Consider the following 16,254-nt stretch of genomic DNA (forward strand, 5'->3'; position numbering starts at 1 on the left):
TGGGCCTGTGAGAGTCAGTTACTAAGGACTCAGAGGACAGAGATTCTCCCCCTCTTTTTTTAAAAAAAGTGTTTATTATTTTTGAGAGAGAAAGACAGAGTGCCTGAGCAGGGGAGGGGCAGAGAGAGAGAGGGAGACACAGAATCTGAAGCAGAATCCAAGCTGTCAGCACAGAGAGCCCAACGCGGGGCTGGAACTCACAAACTGTCGAGACTGTGACCTGAGCTGAAGTTTGCTGCTTAACCAGCTGAGTCACCCAGGTGCCCCAAGACTTCCCCCTTTTAAACTTGAGGAAATGCTCTGGGTGGGGTGGGGGTGGGGGGGCTTTTGGCTCAGACTTCCCCGAAGTCCACAGCCGGTAAGGACAGCAATGGGCCAAGAACCCCCTGGTTCTTTCCCAGGGTTTCTGGAGGTGACAGTAGGGATAGAGGGATAAAGAAGGTTGAAGAGGTCGAGTCATTGGTGAAGCTGAGCTCCAGTGAGAACATCACAGTTGGGCCCTCTCTCCTAAGAAAGGAAGTAGTCCTAGGAGTGTCTTGCAGGGGATGGGGAGATCCCACCCAGTCATGGAACCAAGATGGTTACTGACCATAGGCTTGGCAGTTCATATGAATTATCTCAGTTTTTTTTAAAATTTTTTTTAATGTTTATTTTTGAGACAGAGAGAGACAGAGCATGAACGGGGGAGGGTCAGAGAAAGAGGGAGACACAGAATCCGAAGCAGGCTCCAGGCTCTGAGCTGTCAGCACAGAACCCGACGCGGGGCTCAAACTCACGGACCGTGAGATCATGACCTGAGCCGAAGTCGGACGCTCAACCGACTGAGCCACCCAGGCGCCCCATGAATTATCTCAGTTTTAAGCCACCCCGCGAGTTGTTATCACCAACTCATGGAAAAGTAAGAATCAGAAGTCAAGTGACAGGCCCCGGGTCACAGAGCCAGAAGGTCTCAGCACCCAGATCTGACTCTTTCAATCTTACCATTGTCACCCCTGTCTCTGAAACCACACACCCAGACTGCCCTCTGGATGCATCTAATCTGGTGTCAGCCTCCCGGTGGCCCCACCAAAGGGGTTCCTTCCCCAACTCAGCCTTCGATTGAGGTTTGTATTGGTATTTCCCACATTCCAGCATTTCTGTCTTGTACCTCTGCCCCCACTTTTTGCCGTCAACACATAGCTCTTTTCCTTTAAATAATTTCGTTTTTTTAGGATGTATGTGTATTTTAGGGTAAGCAGGAAATCTGTATCAGTTGCCATAAATAGAAGAAAATCATAAAAATTAATGTCATGCGAACAAACAATGCTACTAAAATCTAGCTAGAAACTTGCTCTTTGTTAAATAGGGGTATTTTTCACAATAGCCAAAAGGTAGAGGCCACCCAGGTGTCTGTTAGTGGACAAATGGATAGATGAAATTGGTCTGTACGTTCAAAGGAAAGTTACTCAGCCTTAAGAAGGAAGGGAATTCTAGATACATGCCACAGCATGGATTGACTGCAAAGACATTACATTAAGGGAAATAAGCCTGTCACAAAAGGACAAATATTGTGTGATTCCACTTCTAGAAGTTTCCTAGAGTGATAAGATTCCGAGTAGACTGGTGGTTGCCAGGGGGCTGCAGGGAGGGGGGTAGGGAAAGTTGCTATTTCATGGGGACAGAGTTTCAGTTTGGAAAGGTGGAAAAGTTCTGGAGACACATGGTGGTGAGGGTTGTATAGCATTGTGAATGTACTTACTGCCACTGAACCGTCCACTTAAAAAACGGTTAAACTGGTAAATTTTATGTATATTTTGCCACAATAAAAAATTATTAAAAATCAGGTATCTAGTTTTCTGAGTCCAATATAAAAGATTGAGAAATGAAAAGATAAGGACGCAAGGCAAGAGACAGGTTAGAGAGAATTCAGCTCTAAATGGAGGCTTCTCCTGGATGCAGCCAGGATTGAAAAACAATGAACAGCGAGTGACTTCTTCATGGTGTGACTCAGTTTAGGTAATGTCCTGTTGGGGGTCACACTTACTGTCCTCTTGCAGATCATGGGGTGAGTAGCCCCCATGGGGAGAGAGAGATGCTTCCCTAGGGATGGTGTGTGGCTCTCCCAGGATGGGGAGAGGGAGGTGGCTTGCTGCTTCCTCCCTGCCTGGGGGGCTGAGCAAGGGACTGGCATGCCTCCTAAAGCTGAAGCATCTGGAATGTTTTATAGGGGAGGTGGGGGCAGATCAGCCTTCTCAGGGGAAGCTGGACTCAGGGGAGCTGCCCCTGAGCGCCTGAGGGATGGAGAAGAGCTGGGCTCCTGCCCAGTACGTGTGTGTCCCAGCTGGGACAGAGCGGGGAGGTGGATGCGAATGTGGCAAGCCCATCCAGAGCTGGGTGGAAGTTGGACGGGGCTGGACCACGAAGGCAATCTGGAGCCACTGCTGGCTTTTGAGCCGGGGAGTATCTTGGTGGTGATTTCCAGGGTCTGGGGTGCACGGTGAGGTAAAACCAGCACTGCAACTGAGGCAAGGCTTCGTGAAGTTGGCACAGATCCCAGGTGGGAAATAGAGGGGATTTGGCGTGAGCAGGGCCTCATCCTGAGCCCTGAGAGCAGCCTCTTGGGCTCGCAAACAGCAGGAGGAGGAAGGCTGCTGGTGTTATAGCCTTAGATAGAGGTGGCCAGGAAACCTCAGAAATGAAGGGCCTGGAGGTCATGGCCTGGGTTGTGGCCACAGAAAACCAAAGTGCGGAGAAAGGCAAGGACTTTCCCAAGTCGTTTAGCAAGAGTGTGGCCAAGGGTTCAGGACAAAAGTGCACAGGTGTCTCTGCAAAGCCTTTACCCTGCAGCCTCTTGCAGTGGGAGAGGGAGTGCGGAACCTGGATGCGTGGACCTGTGCTCCCCTCAGATCTCGCTGCCCTCCAAGAGGCAGCTCTCTTCCCCCTTCCCAGAGAGGCCTGAGCTACCTGTGGGTGACACTTGGGTTGATGCTGGAAGGGCCACGGGCTGGGGGAAAGAGGGGAGAGACCCTGTTGGGACCTGCCTGTCTCCTCCTTGCTGCAACCCCTTCTCATCCCGGGGGGAGAAAAATACTTTCCTGAGCCGGAATTTGCCCAGGGAGTCTGGCTGGACAAGAGAGAGCACCCTGCCTCCCACCAAAATACACAGATTCTTCCCCTTCCCCTTAGGATCCTGCACAGGAAGTGGCTGGAATAGGACCGGCTGACCAGCCTTCCAGCCCCAAGTCTGGCCACATTTTCTGAGCGCTGTTCCGAGCAAGACCCTGCCCCGGAGGGCTCTGCATTGGGTAATTCCGGGCCAGGCTCTTGTCCTCTCCAGACCTCAGTCTCCCCCATGTGTGAAACAGGGGAGTTTTGTGGAGCGCTGCTGGTGACTTCGCAGCATTTCCTTTTATAAGCCCCACACTACCCCATGAGGTGGTACTATCTCTCTCTTTTCCTTTTTAAAGTGTGTTTATTTATTTTTGAGACTGTGTGTGTGTGTGTGTGTGGACAAGGGGCAGAGAGAGAGGGAGAGAGAGAATCCCAAGCAGACTCTGTGTTGTTAGCACAGAGCCCTACTCGGGGCTTGATCTCATGAGCCCAGAGATCATGACCTGAGCTGAAATCAAGAGTTGGATGTTTAACCCACCAAGCCACCCAGGCGCTCTTACGTGGCACTGTCTTATCTCCATTTTACAGAGGGGAAGCTGAGGTTCAGAGAGTTTCAGTAACTTGCCCAAAGTCCCCCAGCCAGTAAATGGCAGGCTTGGTATTTGAACCCAGGCAATCCGACCCAGCCTTTGCCTGAGGTCCCGGCCATCATCACTCTCATTGATTGTCAGTTCAGGCAGGGGTCATTCTCCCTTTCTGCAGACGGGAAAACCGAGGCTGAAGAGGTGCAGAGCAGAGGCAGGTCTTGAAACCTTGTGGGGTGCCACTAGGGCCAGCTCTCCCCCCTTCCCCCACTGATATCAGACACCTCCTTGAGGTACTGCCATCCCCAGGAAGTGCTGCAGGAGCTGGGGAGTGAAAGCAAGAAGTGTTCTGAGCCCAGAGACCAGAGGAAGCAAGAGGCTGCAGTGAAAGAAGAAGTGAAGTGAAGTGAGAGCGTGTTGTGTTGTGTGGGGGCAAGGAGAGCAGAGAGAAGGGGAGGTCTGAGAGCCTGTGCCGAGCACTGAGGGGAGCAGAGAGGAGGCGGCCGGCAGAGACATCCAAGTTCCCTTTTGTTCTGTGGACCGGAGCTGGGAGCCCGTGGCAACAGGACAGCAGCAGCGGCTTCACAGGTCAGCCCCATCCAGCATCTCTATTCCCCACTCCCTCACCTGTCCTTATCCACCCGGTCCCCAGCAGGTGCCTGCCGGGGCCCAGGATTGGTGACATCCTGGGAGCAGCAAGCTGGGGACACACCTCATTCCCTTCACTCTCTGGGGGCAACTCCAGATCCCTGGGAATGTAGAAATCTATATTTAAAAAAAAGAGAGCAATTTATTAAAAAATAATTTTTTTTAACGTTTATTTTATTTTTGGGACAGAGAGAGACAGAGTATGAATGGGGGAGGGTCAGAGAGAGAGGGAGACACAGGATCTGAAGCAGGCTCCAGGCTCTGAGCCATCAGCCCAGAGCCCGACGCGGGGCTCGAACTCACGGACCGTGAGATCATGACCTGAGCTGAAGTCGGACGCTTAACCGACTGAGCCACCCAGGCGCCCCAAAAGAGAGCAATTTAAACGAAGGAGTGTTTAGGCACTAGGTTCAAATCTTAGCTCCCTGCTGCAACCTATGGCAAGTTATTAGACTTTCCTGGATTTCAGTTTCCTCATCTGTACAGTGGGGTTAATCTGGTAGCCTGCACCTTAGATGACATTGGGAAGGGCCTGGATGGAGTTTGTACTGGGCAAACGGGAGCTGGTGCCATTCCTCTCAGAGTGACCTGGACTGGAGCCCGGGGACTCTATGTCTCAGGGAAATGGCTCCAGTGCTGGCTTAGTCACAGACTAAGTTGGGCCTTGGCGTGGCCTCCCTTTCGCCACCTGTAAAATGGGGCTAATAATGGTATTTGTCAGGGCTTTCCTGCAGAGACCACAGGTTCAGTCCTCACCCAGGCTGGGGTGAGGCCAGCTGTGGGGGCTCCAGGAGCATAGCTGGCTCAACAGGCCTGGTGCTGCCGGGGAGAGGGCAGGCTGCGGGGCGGGGGGGGGGGGGATGCACAGTCAGCCCCAGGGAGGAAGGCAGGGGTTCCCAAGGCATATGCTCAGATGTATCCCCAGCTGGGGCTTTGGGTCAGAGCCCTAAACTTGCAGTGGGGTCATGGAAATGTCTATGTGTCTCTCCCCCTGAGAAATAGGTGTCCTTGGCTTCAGTTTACAGATGGGAAGCCCTCAAGCACAGAGAAGTAGAGTTATTGCCCCACGTCCCAGCCCAGGCACTGAATACTGGAAGTGGCTATCAAATTTGCATCTTCTAGAGGCTCTAGTCTGCACCCTGTTGTTTCCTTATCTCTTTGTTGACCTAGATAGAGGCTTACTCATCCGTAGAACAACCCAACCATCTTTGGGAGCCTGTGGCACACAGCACTGGACTTGGAGCCTGGGGCCCTGGGTTTGAGTCCTGGCTTGACCACGGGACTGCCGTCACCTCCCAGGCAAACTCCTGTGTGGTTTCCAGTTTCCGCACAGTCAACTGGAACCGTCTTGGACATCAGGTAGGGGGTTTCTGTTTCCCAGGGAGCTTCAGATAATGAATTGTGGGCCACGGTGAGACGGGTGAGGGTGTGGGGCAATGCTGCACGGTGGCTTCTCTGAAGGGCAGGGGAGAGGGGTGTGTTAAGCAGAGGTGAGGATTGCGATTTGCCCCCTGGGAAAGGGAGTGGTAACCACAGCTATTTGAGGGGTCTAGGAGAGGTGTCACTTCTGCTTTGACCTTGATTTCTCCAGTTGGTGGTGGGGTTAGGCCCCTCTTCCCTCTGTAGACACAGAGCAGGGTGGCCAAGGGCCTGGGGAGCTGGCTTTACGGTCCAGACCCTAGAGGTCAAATCTGCACCATTGTCTGGGCCTCCATTCACACAGTGAGGGGGTAGACAAGATGACCCGAGATCTGTCTGCACTGTTGGGTCCTCAGACTTCTTATCTGAAAAGTTTTAAATTGTTTCATTCAGCAGCTTCCTTTGTCCCCTCAAATGTTTTCCCTCCTGTCTTCTCTGAGGTTCAGAGAGGGCAAGTCAATTGCCCAAGGTAACACAGCCTAATAAATAACCAAGTGGCCAAATGAATAAGAACCCAGCACTCTGTGACTCCAAAGTCTCTATTCTCTTTTCAAATCAACACATATATTAATAGTGTTAAGACACATGTACGACTACCCGGGAAAAACCATCACATCCCCATCTCATACTGTACTCCGGGATCGATGCAAATGGACTGGAGGTTCCAATGTGAAAAATGCAAACTTAAAAGGACTAGGAGAAACTTAAGAGAATTCCTTTGTAATGTTGGAGCAGGGAAGGCCTTTCTAGCTACAACTCAAAATCCAGAAGACCTAAGAGAACATGCTGCTAATTCTGATTACATAAAAATTATACATACAAAAAAAGACTCCTACCAGCAGAAGGACCATGTGTAATGTTAAAAGGCAAATGACAAACTAGGAAATATATTTGTAACTCACACAGTAGACAACGAGCTAATTTTCCTATTATGTAAAGAGTTTTGAGAAGATAAGGAAGAGTCAAACCTGATGTAAAAATGGGCGGATGTGGGGCTCCTGGGTGGCTCAGCTGGTTGGGCGTCCGACCCTGGCTCAGGTCATGATCTTGCGGTCTGTGAGTTCGAGCCCCGCTTCGGAGCCTGTGCTGACAGCTGGGAGTTTGGAGCCTGCTTTGGAATCTGTGTCTCCCTCTCTCTCTGCCCCTCCCCCACTCACACTCTGTCTCTCTCTGTCTCTGTCTCTCTCTCTCAAACAGAAAGAAACTTTTTTTTTTTTTTAAAAAAAGGGCAGATGGTGAACTTGCACACGTGGGAAATGACATCAGAACAGCTGCACTTTGGAAAGAACCAAAGACTGGAATCAACACAACTAGCTGTTCACAGGGCACCCACTGAAGAAGTTAGGGTTTATCCCTCCAAAGTTAGACTATGAAGTTGTAATAGTAAAAAATGGAAGCTCTAGGAACTGTTACAGAAAGCTCTCCAAGATATATTTTCAAGAGAAAAATGCAGAGTGCAGAACAGTAAAAAGTGTGCTTTTTTTTAATAAAATGAGGAGAATCATATATATGTGCTTATATATATTTTTTTTAATTTTGTTTAACGTTTTTATTTATTTTTGAGACAGAGAGAGACAGAGCATGAACAGGGGAGGGGCAGAGAGAGAGGGAGACACAGAATCTGAAACAGGATCCAGGCTCTGAGCTGTCAGCACAGAGCCTGACGCGGGGCTCGAACTCACAGACCGTGAGATCATGACCCGAGCTGAAGTCGGACGCTTAACCAACCAAGCCACCCAGGCGCCCCCTTATATATATATTTTTAAGTTTACTTCTTTTGAGAGAGAGCAGGGGAGCAGCAGAGAGGGAGAGAGAGAGAGAGAGAGAGAGAGAGAGAGAGAGAGAGAATGAGAATCCCAAGTGGGCCCCACGCCGTCAGCACAGAGCCCAACATGGGACTTGATCTGTGAGATCATGACCTGAGCCAAAAACAGGAGTTGGACACTTAGCTGACTGAGCCACCCAAGTGCCCTATGTGTGCTTATCTATATATGAAACTTGGCAAAGTCCACAAAACACTAATGATAGTAGTTACCTGGGGGTGACTAACGAGGAACCGAGTGGTTGGGTGACACGGGCAGCAGGGATACTATGATTTTATGTGCTCGTGTGCTTATTTATTGTTTATATTTGAAAGATGTAAATTCCAAAAGCAAAGAGCAAATAAAAATCGAGAAATATACAACTATAACGCAGGGTAACTTCAGAAAATACAGGCAATCAAAACTAGTACCCAGAAGTGACCCCTGAATCTTCCACATTTTGCATATATGAAAAAATATGACTTTTACAAGGGTTGGATTACACTGCCTTGCAACATGGTTTTTGTTTTACGTAAGCAATATGTCACCATTATTTTTTCCATAATGCTAGTCATTTGGAGCATTAAAATAAACTCTAAGTTGGGGCACCTGGGTGGCTCAGTCGGTTGGGCGTCTGACTTCAGCTCGGGTCATGATTTCACATTCCATGAGTTCGAGCCCCGCGTCGGGCTCTGTGCTGACAGTTCCGAGCCTGGAGCCTGCTTCGGATTCTGTGTCTCCCTCTCGCTCTCTGCCCCTTCCCCACTCATGCTCTGTCTCTCTGTCTCTCAAGAATGAATAAACGTTAAAAAAATTAAAAATAAGTAAAAAATAAAAAAACTCTAAGCATTAAAAACTTGCTTTTCTGTTTTGAAGATAACACATGTTCGTTGCAGAAAATTTGAACTATACAGAAAACATAAAAAAGAGAGTAATCCTCCTTCCCATAACATTATTAGCATTTTGGTGACCATTCTTCTAGATACCCTCCTAGGCTTAAGCATGTATATTTGCACACATTTCCATACATGTGATTATATTGTGAGTGTTATGTTCAACTTGCTCTTTTCAATGCGTAATAATATACTATGTTCTTCTTTTATGTTACTATTGACATCATAACTTTCGATAGTGACGTGGCGATCCAGTGTACTGTATTTTTGAACTTCTACTTTTGAAAAAATGACAAATTCATAGGAGGCTGCAAAAAAATAGTACAGAAAGATTTTGTGTATGCTTCACCCAATTAATCTGTATAATCTCCTCCTTCTCCTCCTTTTATTTGTTGAAGCCTTCCTCCTGGAAAATTCTTTTCTCCTGCTCCCTTCTGGACAGGATATACCCGGTCCTGCTGTCCAACCTACAACAGGGGGAATAGCTTTGTCTCTTCTCCGCTAGGGTTTCCTGTGTCCTGTGTTGTCTTTCACAAGTTACTCCCTCATTCTGTTGGAGCGTGTCCTCCAGCAGCTTTCTGAAAGAGGGTGTATGTTTTAAAATACCTAGTGATCCTCGGTTGACCGCTCACCTTTAAGAGTGCAGCACTAAAGCCTTATTGCTTGTCAGGACTGATAACTGGGAAAGCTCCAACCTGAGTTTGGTCCTGGCCATTTCACTGAGGAACATCAAAACCTCAGTAGCTATAGGATACTTTTCTTGGAATAGCCAGTTCTTCAGCAAAGAGTTTTCTCCTGGCTTAGAGCATCGTCACCTGGCTGCTGCAGGCTTCTGGAAGCTGAGTGGAGGAAGTGGTGAGGAAGGGATATGGCTTAATTTTTCTATACCTGAATGGCATCCCATCCTTGCCCTCAGGTCCTCTGGCATGCACGGTTTCCCGGGAATGAACTTTATGTTGGAATGCGGTTGAGGGTGGTAGGGTGGTGATGACAACAGTCCTGGGCACCCCGGGTGACAGAGGAGATCTGGGGCCCCAGCTGGTCATTTAAAAGACTCACCACCATCAATCCCCCATTTTTTTGCCTTCACCCTTCTTTTAGAGGTTCTCGATGCCTCTGGTTCTCAAGTGTTCCCAGGGCTCTAAGCCTTCTCCCTGTCCCCTCCCCTTTTCCCCTCCCTCACTCCACACCTCTCCCCCCTGCAGACACTGGGGCTCAACTCTTTACGGTTGGCTAAACTGATTACCAGGTGGTCACCTGCTTGGAGCCTCCAAAGTTTTGCTAACATTTCTCACCTGCTGTTGACTTCTTTCCTCTTCTGTCTTTGTGGCTTTGTGCCCGTTAAGCAGACGTTTATTGGTTTATTTTAAAACTACAGAAAATGAAGGCTGAGAGGGACAGACCCCTGCCCAAAGTCACACAGTGAATTAATGACACAGCTCAACAGGGTTACCTGTTGCTTGCTCCCAAGCAACTTCCCCTGGGTGAAGTCAGCGCCCTGGAGAAGCTCCCAGACAGACCATTTTTTTGGGGGAGGGAGAGTGACTCAGGCAAAGCTGGTAATGGTGGGCATTTCTGAACAATCTGGGATTCTTGGAGTCGCAGAGACCTGGCTCAGGGAGCCTAAAGCAGAGCAAACCCACTTGCTCTCTGAGCCTCAGTTTCCTCATTTGTGAAATGCAGGAGCAACGAGGATTAATTAAAATGCTACATGTCCTGGGGTGCCTGGGTGGCTAGCCGATTAAGCATCGGCCTTCGGCTTAGGTCGTAATCTCATGGTTCTCAAGTTCAAGCCCCACATCAGGCTCTCTGCTGTTAGCACTGAGCCCGCTTTGGACCCTCTGTTCCCCTCTCTCTCTGCCCCTCCCCTGCTTGTGTTCTTTCACTCTCTCTCAAAAATACATAAACATTTAAAAAAATATATAAAATGCTAGATGTCCTACCTTTGGGACATGCCGGACACCTAGAAGTTAGAGCTCACTCTTTTACCATGGTGACAATGGCATGCATCTTTTCCAGGTTGGAAACTAGTTTTTGGAAGAGACTGGGAACAGGACATGGATGACCATAGGGTCTTTTTCCTCTGCCTGTGCCTCATGATTGCTCACAGTGATACAGTGGGTAAGGGGGTGCTGCTGAACTGGGGGGCAATCCGAGCCCGGGCCCGTGGCTGTGATGTGAAAGGGGGACACCCTAAACCAAGGGAGCTTGAAAGAGGGCACTGAGGTCTCCCGGGGCAGCAGCAAGGCTGAAGCTGTGGTAGAAGGGCCCAGAGGCTGTGGGGACAGAGGCTGATGTGGAGGTGTGACCTGTCCCGCAGAGGAGTCCCAAGAACCCCTGAGCTGGATGAAGACCCTGGAGATGATGTCCAGGAACCGCAATGTGACTTCGCTTCGTGGGTGAGTTGGGCGGCCCTCCCCGCCCCCCTTGAGTCAGCTGTGCCTCCCAGCCACAGCTTGCGCCTTGAGTCAGTGGTCCAGGGTTGTCCAGTGTAGACCATTAATCCATTTATTCAACATTCAGTTATTGAGTACCTACTGTGTGCCCAGCACGAGGCTTGGAAGATGCAGGTTAACCACGTCCCTGCCCTTATCAAGTTTGCTGTCTGGTTTAGGGCCTTTAACTATGGATGCCATGAAATCAGGTGCAGAATCATGGGTGTCTGCATTTTCCTGGGAAGGAGTTGCAAAGCTGGACCGAGCTCTCAAATGGTCTCGAAGCTCTGGGTGAGGGGATGGTGCTGATTGGACTGGCCGGGGGAGCACAGGGACTATGTGGCATTTCGCTCAGTCAGCAGAAAAAATCCAGAAAAGTCTTCCTGAAGGAGGTGTCCAAAGACCTGGACCTGAACAAGAGGTGATCAGGAGATGTGTGGGGTGGAGAGGTAAGAGTGTGCCAGGGACACTGTGTGTGCAAAGGTCCGGAGGTAGGGGTAGCAGGTATGGGCTGGGCGAGGCCCTGCCCTTATTGGCTGTCTGGGGCCCCTCTTGCCCCCACGCCCACTCCAGACCCTGGCCAGCTCTCTCACCCTCAGGCTTATCCGGGGCCTGGAGTGCAGCCTGTTGAACACCAGCTTCGGGGGCAAGAACCTTACCTTGCAGACGCACAGCATCCAGACACTGGCCTTCAAGCTGGGCTGTGACTTCACTGGCCTCGCACTGAGCAGTGCGACTCTGGAGCGGGTCCCCCAGGTCAGAGGGGGCCGGGAGATGGAGGGCAGCCAGGGTCTCGACCCTAGAAATCCTCCAGGGGCTTCAGGTCTGGACTTTCCCCCAACTAATCTGGTCTGCCCTAATAGCTGTGAGTTGCCTCTTCTGTAAAATGGGGCTGACATTCCTCACACGAATGGTGGAAAGAGAGGGTGCTCTGTGGCCCCTCAAGGGCGATGTCCTCTTCCTGCTTCTGCAGGTCCCCGAGGGGAGGCGGCAGTGGGAGAGGCCAGGGAAGCCAGGGTCCTTGGAAGACTCTGGTGTGATTCCTGCTGACCGTCTGGGCGCTGAGGGCTGACGAGCTCCATCCCCAGGGGCCCCAGTTGGGTGGGGTAAATCGAGGCAGGGGCAGCCTGGAGGGAGGGCCTGGGATCTCAGGAAGTTGGGGAGGAAGTACAGCCTGGGAGGCGAGGGCTCTGCAGGTGGAGCCTCCTAGGGATGAAATGCCCCAGGGAAAGAACAGGATGGGAAGGCTTCGCAAGGAGAGGGGAGCAGTGGACGTGTTGGGGCCGGGTGTGGCTTAGCCCGTCCATGGCTGCCCGTAGGCCTCGGTGCCGCACGCCATGCAGTTCCCGGCAGCGCTGACCCAGAATGCCTGCAGGACCCGCCCCAGGGAGCTGCGCCTCATCTGCATTTACTTCTTCACTGACTACTTTTTCCAGGTCAGTGCCACACGGGGGGCCAAGCAGGGTAGGTGCCGGCCCCTTCTTGAGGGCACTGCAGGCATCCGTACCATTGCCTGGCCTCTGCACAGGGACCAGCACCAGGTGGGACCAGCCCATTGTGCAACCTGAGCCAGCCGCTGTCCTTTCTGGGCCTTGGTTTTAGGAGAATGGTGTTGGGGGTGCAATTACAATCAATGTACCCTGTATGTGTCTGTCCCTAGATGGGAGACAGACAAAGGTGTTTTTAACTTTGGCTTTGAAAGTGAGCGAGGACAGATGGAGGCTGGAATGCACTGAATCCATGGCGGAGAGGTGGGGGGTGGGTGCTGAAGGGACAGCTTTCCAGGTGGAGGGGACAGCATACGCAAAGGCTAGGAGGCTGGCCCACATGTGAAGGCACACTGCTGTTCTCACCCGGGGGAAGGGGCTGGTGAAGGGGGGCTCTCGGACCTCAGCCGGGGTCTCCATGCATCTATCCTCTCCAGTCAGCCCTTCTGCTGTCCTTCCAGAGTATCAACTCATCTTTGCTCAATAACTATGTCCTGGGAGCCCAGCTGAGTCACGGACACGTGAACAACCTCAGTGAGCCGATCAACATCAGCTTCTGGCACAACCGAAGCCTGGTACTGTGGGGGGTGCCCCCATTTCCACCTCACCCCTGCCCCTTGTGGCTCCTGTTGAATTCCGGCTCAACTAAACCCACACCCATGGAAGCATTTAGAAAACAAACCATTTCAAATCGATCACAGTTTGAAAATTCCTGTCAAAGGAATCAGAGAGAGAAGTTTTGCTTAATTTATTTTTACTTACCACATTAGGCAGGATTCTTTGAGTTGCAAGTGATACAAAGCCAAGTCAAGCCAGCTTAAACACAGAAAGGATGGGCTCATGCAGATGAAATGTCCAGGGCTGTCCAGCTTCAGGCCTGGCTGGATCCAGGGGCTGATGCAATGCCATTCTGGCTCAGCCTCTTTCCATTGCTCAGCAATGGTTTCCTATCTCGGATCTCTACTCTGGTAAGATGGCAGCAAAAGTGCTGGACTTCCATCCCCTCTTCCCAGGAGGCTCTTCCTCATCAGTGCAAATGAGGGTTCCAAAATGGAGTCCTTAGGGTCCAGCTGGGTCATGTGTCCATCCCTGCACCATCACTGCACACAGGTGGATGGAACGTGTGGCTTGGCCAGGCCTGGGTCACACGGCTTGGGGACTGGGCTGGATTCATCTGATCTGCCATGGGGGCAGGTATGGGTCTTCAAGGGAAGCTCAGAAGCTGATCCTGGAGTGAGGGAGAAGGGCTGCTGGGTGAGCACAAGCCCTGGTGTCTCTGCTCTCCTGGCCCTGGCATTCCGGAAAAGCCCAGAGACTCTACATTCTGCCCTGACTTTCCATCAGCTTCATGAGACTGCTCTGCACTCTCATTTTCTCCATCATCCTTCCCTTACTTTCCTCTGAACCTTTGCTCCCGCAGTTCCCTTTATCTGGATTGCCCTCGTTCCACTTCTGCTGAGATCTGATGTGTCCTCAAAGACCCCAGTGCCCCAGTCGTCCCTTCCCTCCTTGGGACTCCCCTACCCCTTGCTCAGTGGTTTTCCATGGCACTTTCTGTGTCGTTCCTCCCACCCCACCACCCCCATGGCTCAGCATCAGGGCTGTCTGTGGATGAGTCTCTTTCCCGCCCTGGGCAGTGCACCTGCAATATCGTTGTTCCCCATGAGGAGGAGGAGAAAGGGCACAGTTGATTGTAGAGCGCCTACTGTCCAGCCAGAGCTGGCCACTCAAGATTCCTCATTGCCCGTAATTTAATACCCTCTTTGAGAAATTGTGTATAGAGGATCCCATTTTACAGACGAGTAAACTGAGGCACAGAGAAGCTTGGCAACTTGCCCAGGTTACTCTGAGAGTCCATAGTGGAGGTGAGTCTGGAATCTGGGTCCGTCTGGCCAAAGCCCAGCCAGTGCCTTGTAAGATGCTGACAAGGGTGCAGTTGAATCAGCTTTGGCTCCCACAATTTCCAGACTCTGATCCACGGCCCTCCTCCATACCCAACTCCACCATCTCCCCTTAGGAAGGCTACACAGCGACCTGTGTCTTTTGGAAGGAAGGAGCCAGCAAGGATCACTGGGGGGTCTGGAGCCCCGAGGGCTGTCGCACAGAGCAGCCGTCACCTTCCCAGGTGCTCTGCCGCTGCAACCACCTCAGCTACTTCGCTGTTCTCATGGTATGTGTGCATCCAGTCTGGGTGATGGGAGTCAAAGCTGTAAAGGACCCCATGTCTAGGCAAGAGGAGCAGGGCATAGGCAGGTGCAACGGACAGATAATCCAACTCAAATGGGCTTAAGGAGAAAAAAAGAGAAACGTATGAACTCCTGTGGCTGAAGAGGCTATGTTGGGCTTCAGGCATGGCTTGATCAAGATGTTCAATATCACCAAGACAAGGCTCTATATCTCTCACCTGTGTTTGCTTTGTACTGGCCCGGGCTTCAGATGGAATTTCCCTTCAGGATAATTATATGGCTGCTAGCAGATCCAGGCTCGTGTCCTACTAGCTTTCAGGCCAGTAGGCTCTAACTGGCTCTTTCCCAATTCTGCCAGCTAGTTTGGGGATTGAGTCCCACTGGCCTGGAGTGTGTCACATTCCCATCCCTCAACCAATCACTCTGGACAGGAGGAGGGAGGGCTCTGATAAGTCAGGCCTGGTGCACTGTCCACGCACAGTGTCCATATATGTCTATGTGCATAGACAGCGAGGCAGGGGAGGTTCTCATAGAGAGAGGGGAGATGGGAGTTGAGGGGCGCAAAAGCCACCGTATCTGCCAGAGCTTTTTCTTTCAAGTCAGGACCATGGTAGACTTTGCGGTGGGGCAGGGGAGCTTGGAGCTGAGGTCTTAGCAGGTCCCTGTGGGTGCGGGGAGGGCATTCCCATGCTTCTGTCCTCCATCCCCCCTTCCTTCCTGCAGCAACTCTCCCCGGCCCCGATCCCCGCAGAGCTGCTGGCGCCTCTTACGTACATCTCCCTGGTGGGCTGCAGCATCTCCGTCGTGGCCTCGCTTCTCACTATCCTGCTGCATTTCCAAGCCAGGTATTCCCCTGCCCCCGTGCCAGGACCGCCCACCCGCTGCTGCTCAGCACCCCTCCTTATCCAATTGATCCCCCAGAGTGGGGTGGACTCCTCCAGGGGATGGGGGCAGGAGACCAGCCTTGCTGTGTGGCTGCTGTTGGATCCCCGCGACCTCTCAACCTCAGCGTTCCCATCATTGTGTGTCCGTGAGCCCAGGGGGTGGCACTGCCTGGGTGACGTCCCCAGGCCACGGAAGGGCATGCTCCCGCCCGCAGGAAGCAGGGTGACTCCACAACACACATCCACATGAACCTGCATGCGTCTGTGCTGCTCCTGAACGTCGCCTTCCTGCTGAGTCCTGTGCTGGCCAGGGCCGGGGCAGCATGCACAGCACTGGCGGCCATCCTGCACTTTGCGCTGCTCAGCTGCCTCACCTGGATGGCCATCGAAGGCTTCAACCTCTACCTCCTCCTCGTGCGCGTCTACAACATCTACATCCGCCGATATATGCTCAAGCTGTGTGCAGTGGGTTGGGGTAAGCAGAGCCGCCCTCCGCTCTTGCTTCCTGAGGGTTCCAGCCACACAGGCAGTCTACCCTCTCCTGCCCTTCTCTTTCTCCTCTTCCTCATCAGAGCGACCATGAGCACCGATCATCATCCCTGCCAACGCTCACCACTACTTTCTACACTGCTTTTCTTATCATCGGTTCTACTTCCAAACCTCCATGGCGACCTCCACCCTAATTCCTCCATCCGCTCCACCCCCAACACCTCCATCACCTCCACCCCCAACACCTCCATCACCTCCACCCCAACACCTCCATTCCCACCACCACCAGCACCTCCATCCCCTCCCACCCCCAACACCTCCATTCCCCCCACCCCCA

At 51.8% G+C, this 16,254-nt stretch overlaps 1 protein-coding gene across 2 annotated transcripts in view; it reads left to right on the plus strand.

Annotated features, from left to right (window-relative positions):
• Window positions 1–3,623: 3,623 nt before the first annotated feature.
• Window positions 3,624–16,254, plus strand: part of ADGRG5 (adhesion G protein-coupled receptor G5) — a 28,419-nt gene continuing 15,788 nt past the window's right edge. The window contains exons 1-10 of one of the 2 annotated variants that reach the window (XM_049622250.1): window positions 3,624–4,262; window positions 5,493–5,681; window positions 10,456–10,557; window positions 10,757–10,835; window positions 11,471–11,627; window positions 12,191–12,307; window positions 12,820–12,933; window positions 14,376–14,528; window positions 15,268–15,389; window positions 15,644–15,903. In XM_049622250.1, the coding sequence (XP_049478207.1) occupies window positions 10,494–10,557; window positions 10,757–10,835; window positions 11,471–11,627; window positions 12,191–12,307; window positions 12,820–12,933; window positions 14,376–14,528; window positions 15,268–15,389; window positions 15,644–15,903 (1,066 nt within the window). In that variant the 5' untranslated portion in view covers window positions 3,624–4,262; window positions 5,493–5,681; window positions 10,456–10,493. The remainder of the gene's footprint in view (window positions 4,263–5,492; window positions 5,682–10,455; window positions 10,558–10,756; window positions 10,836–11,470; window positions 11,628–12,190; window positions 12,308–12,819; window positions 12,934–14,375; window positions 14,529–15,267; window positions 15,390–15,643; window positions 15,904–16,254) is intronic. The other variant, XM_049622251.1, reaches the window with a different exon arrangement.

Source organism: Panthera uncia, assembly GCF_023721935.1.
Source record: "Panthera uncia isolate 11264 chromosome E2 unlocalized genomic scaffold, Puncia_PCG_1.0 HiC_scaffold_19, whole genome shotgun sequence".
Taxonomy (NCBI): domain Eukaryota; kingdom Metazoa; phylum Chordata; class Mammalia; order Carnivora; family Felidae; genus Panthera; species Panthera uncia.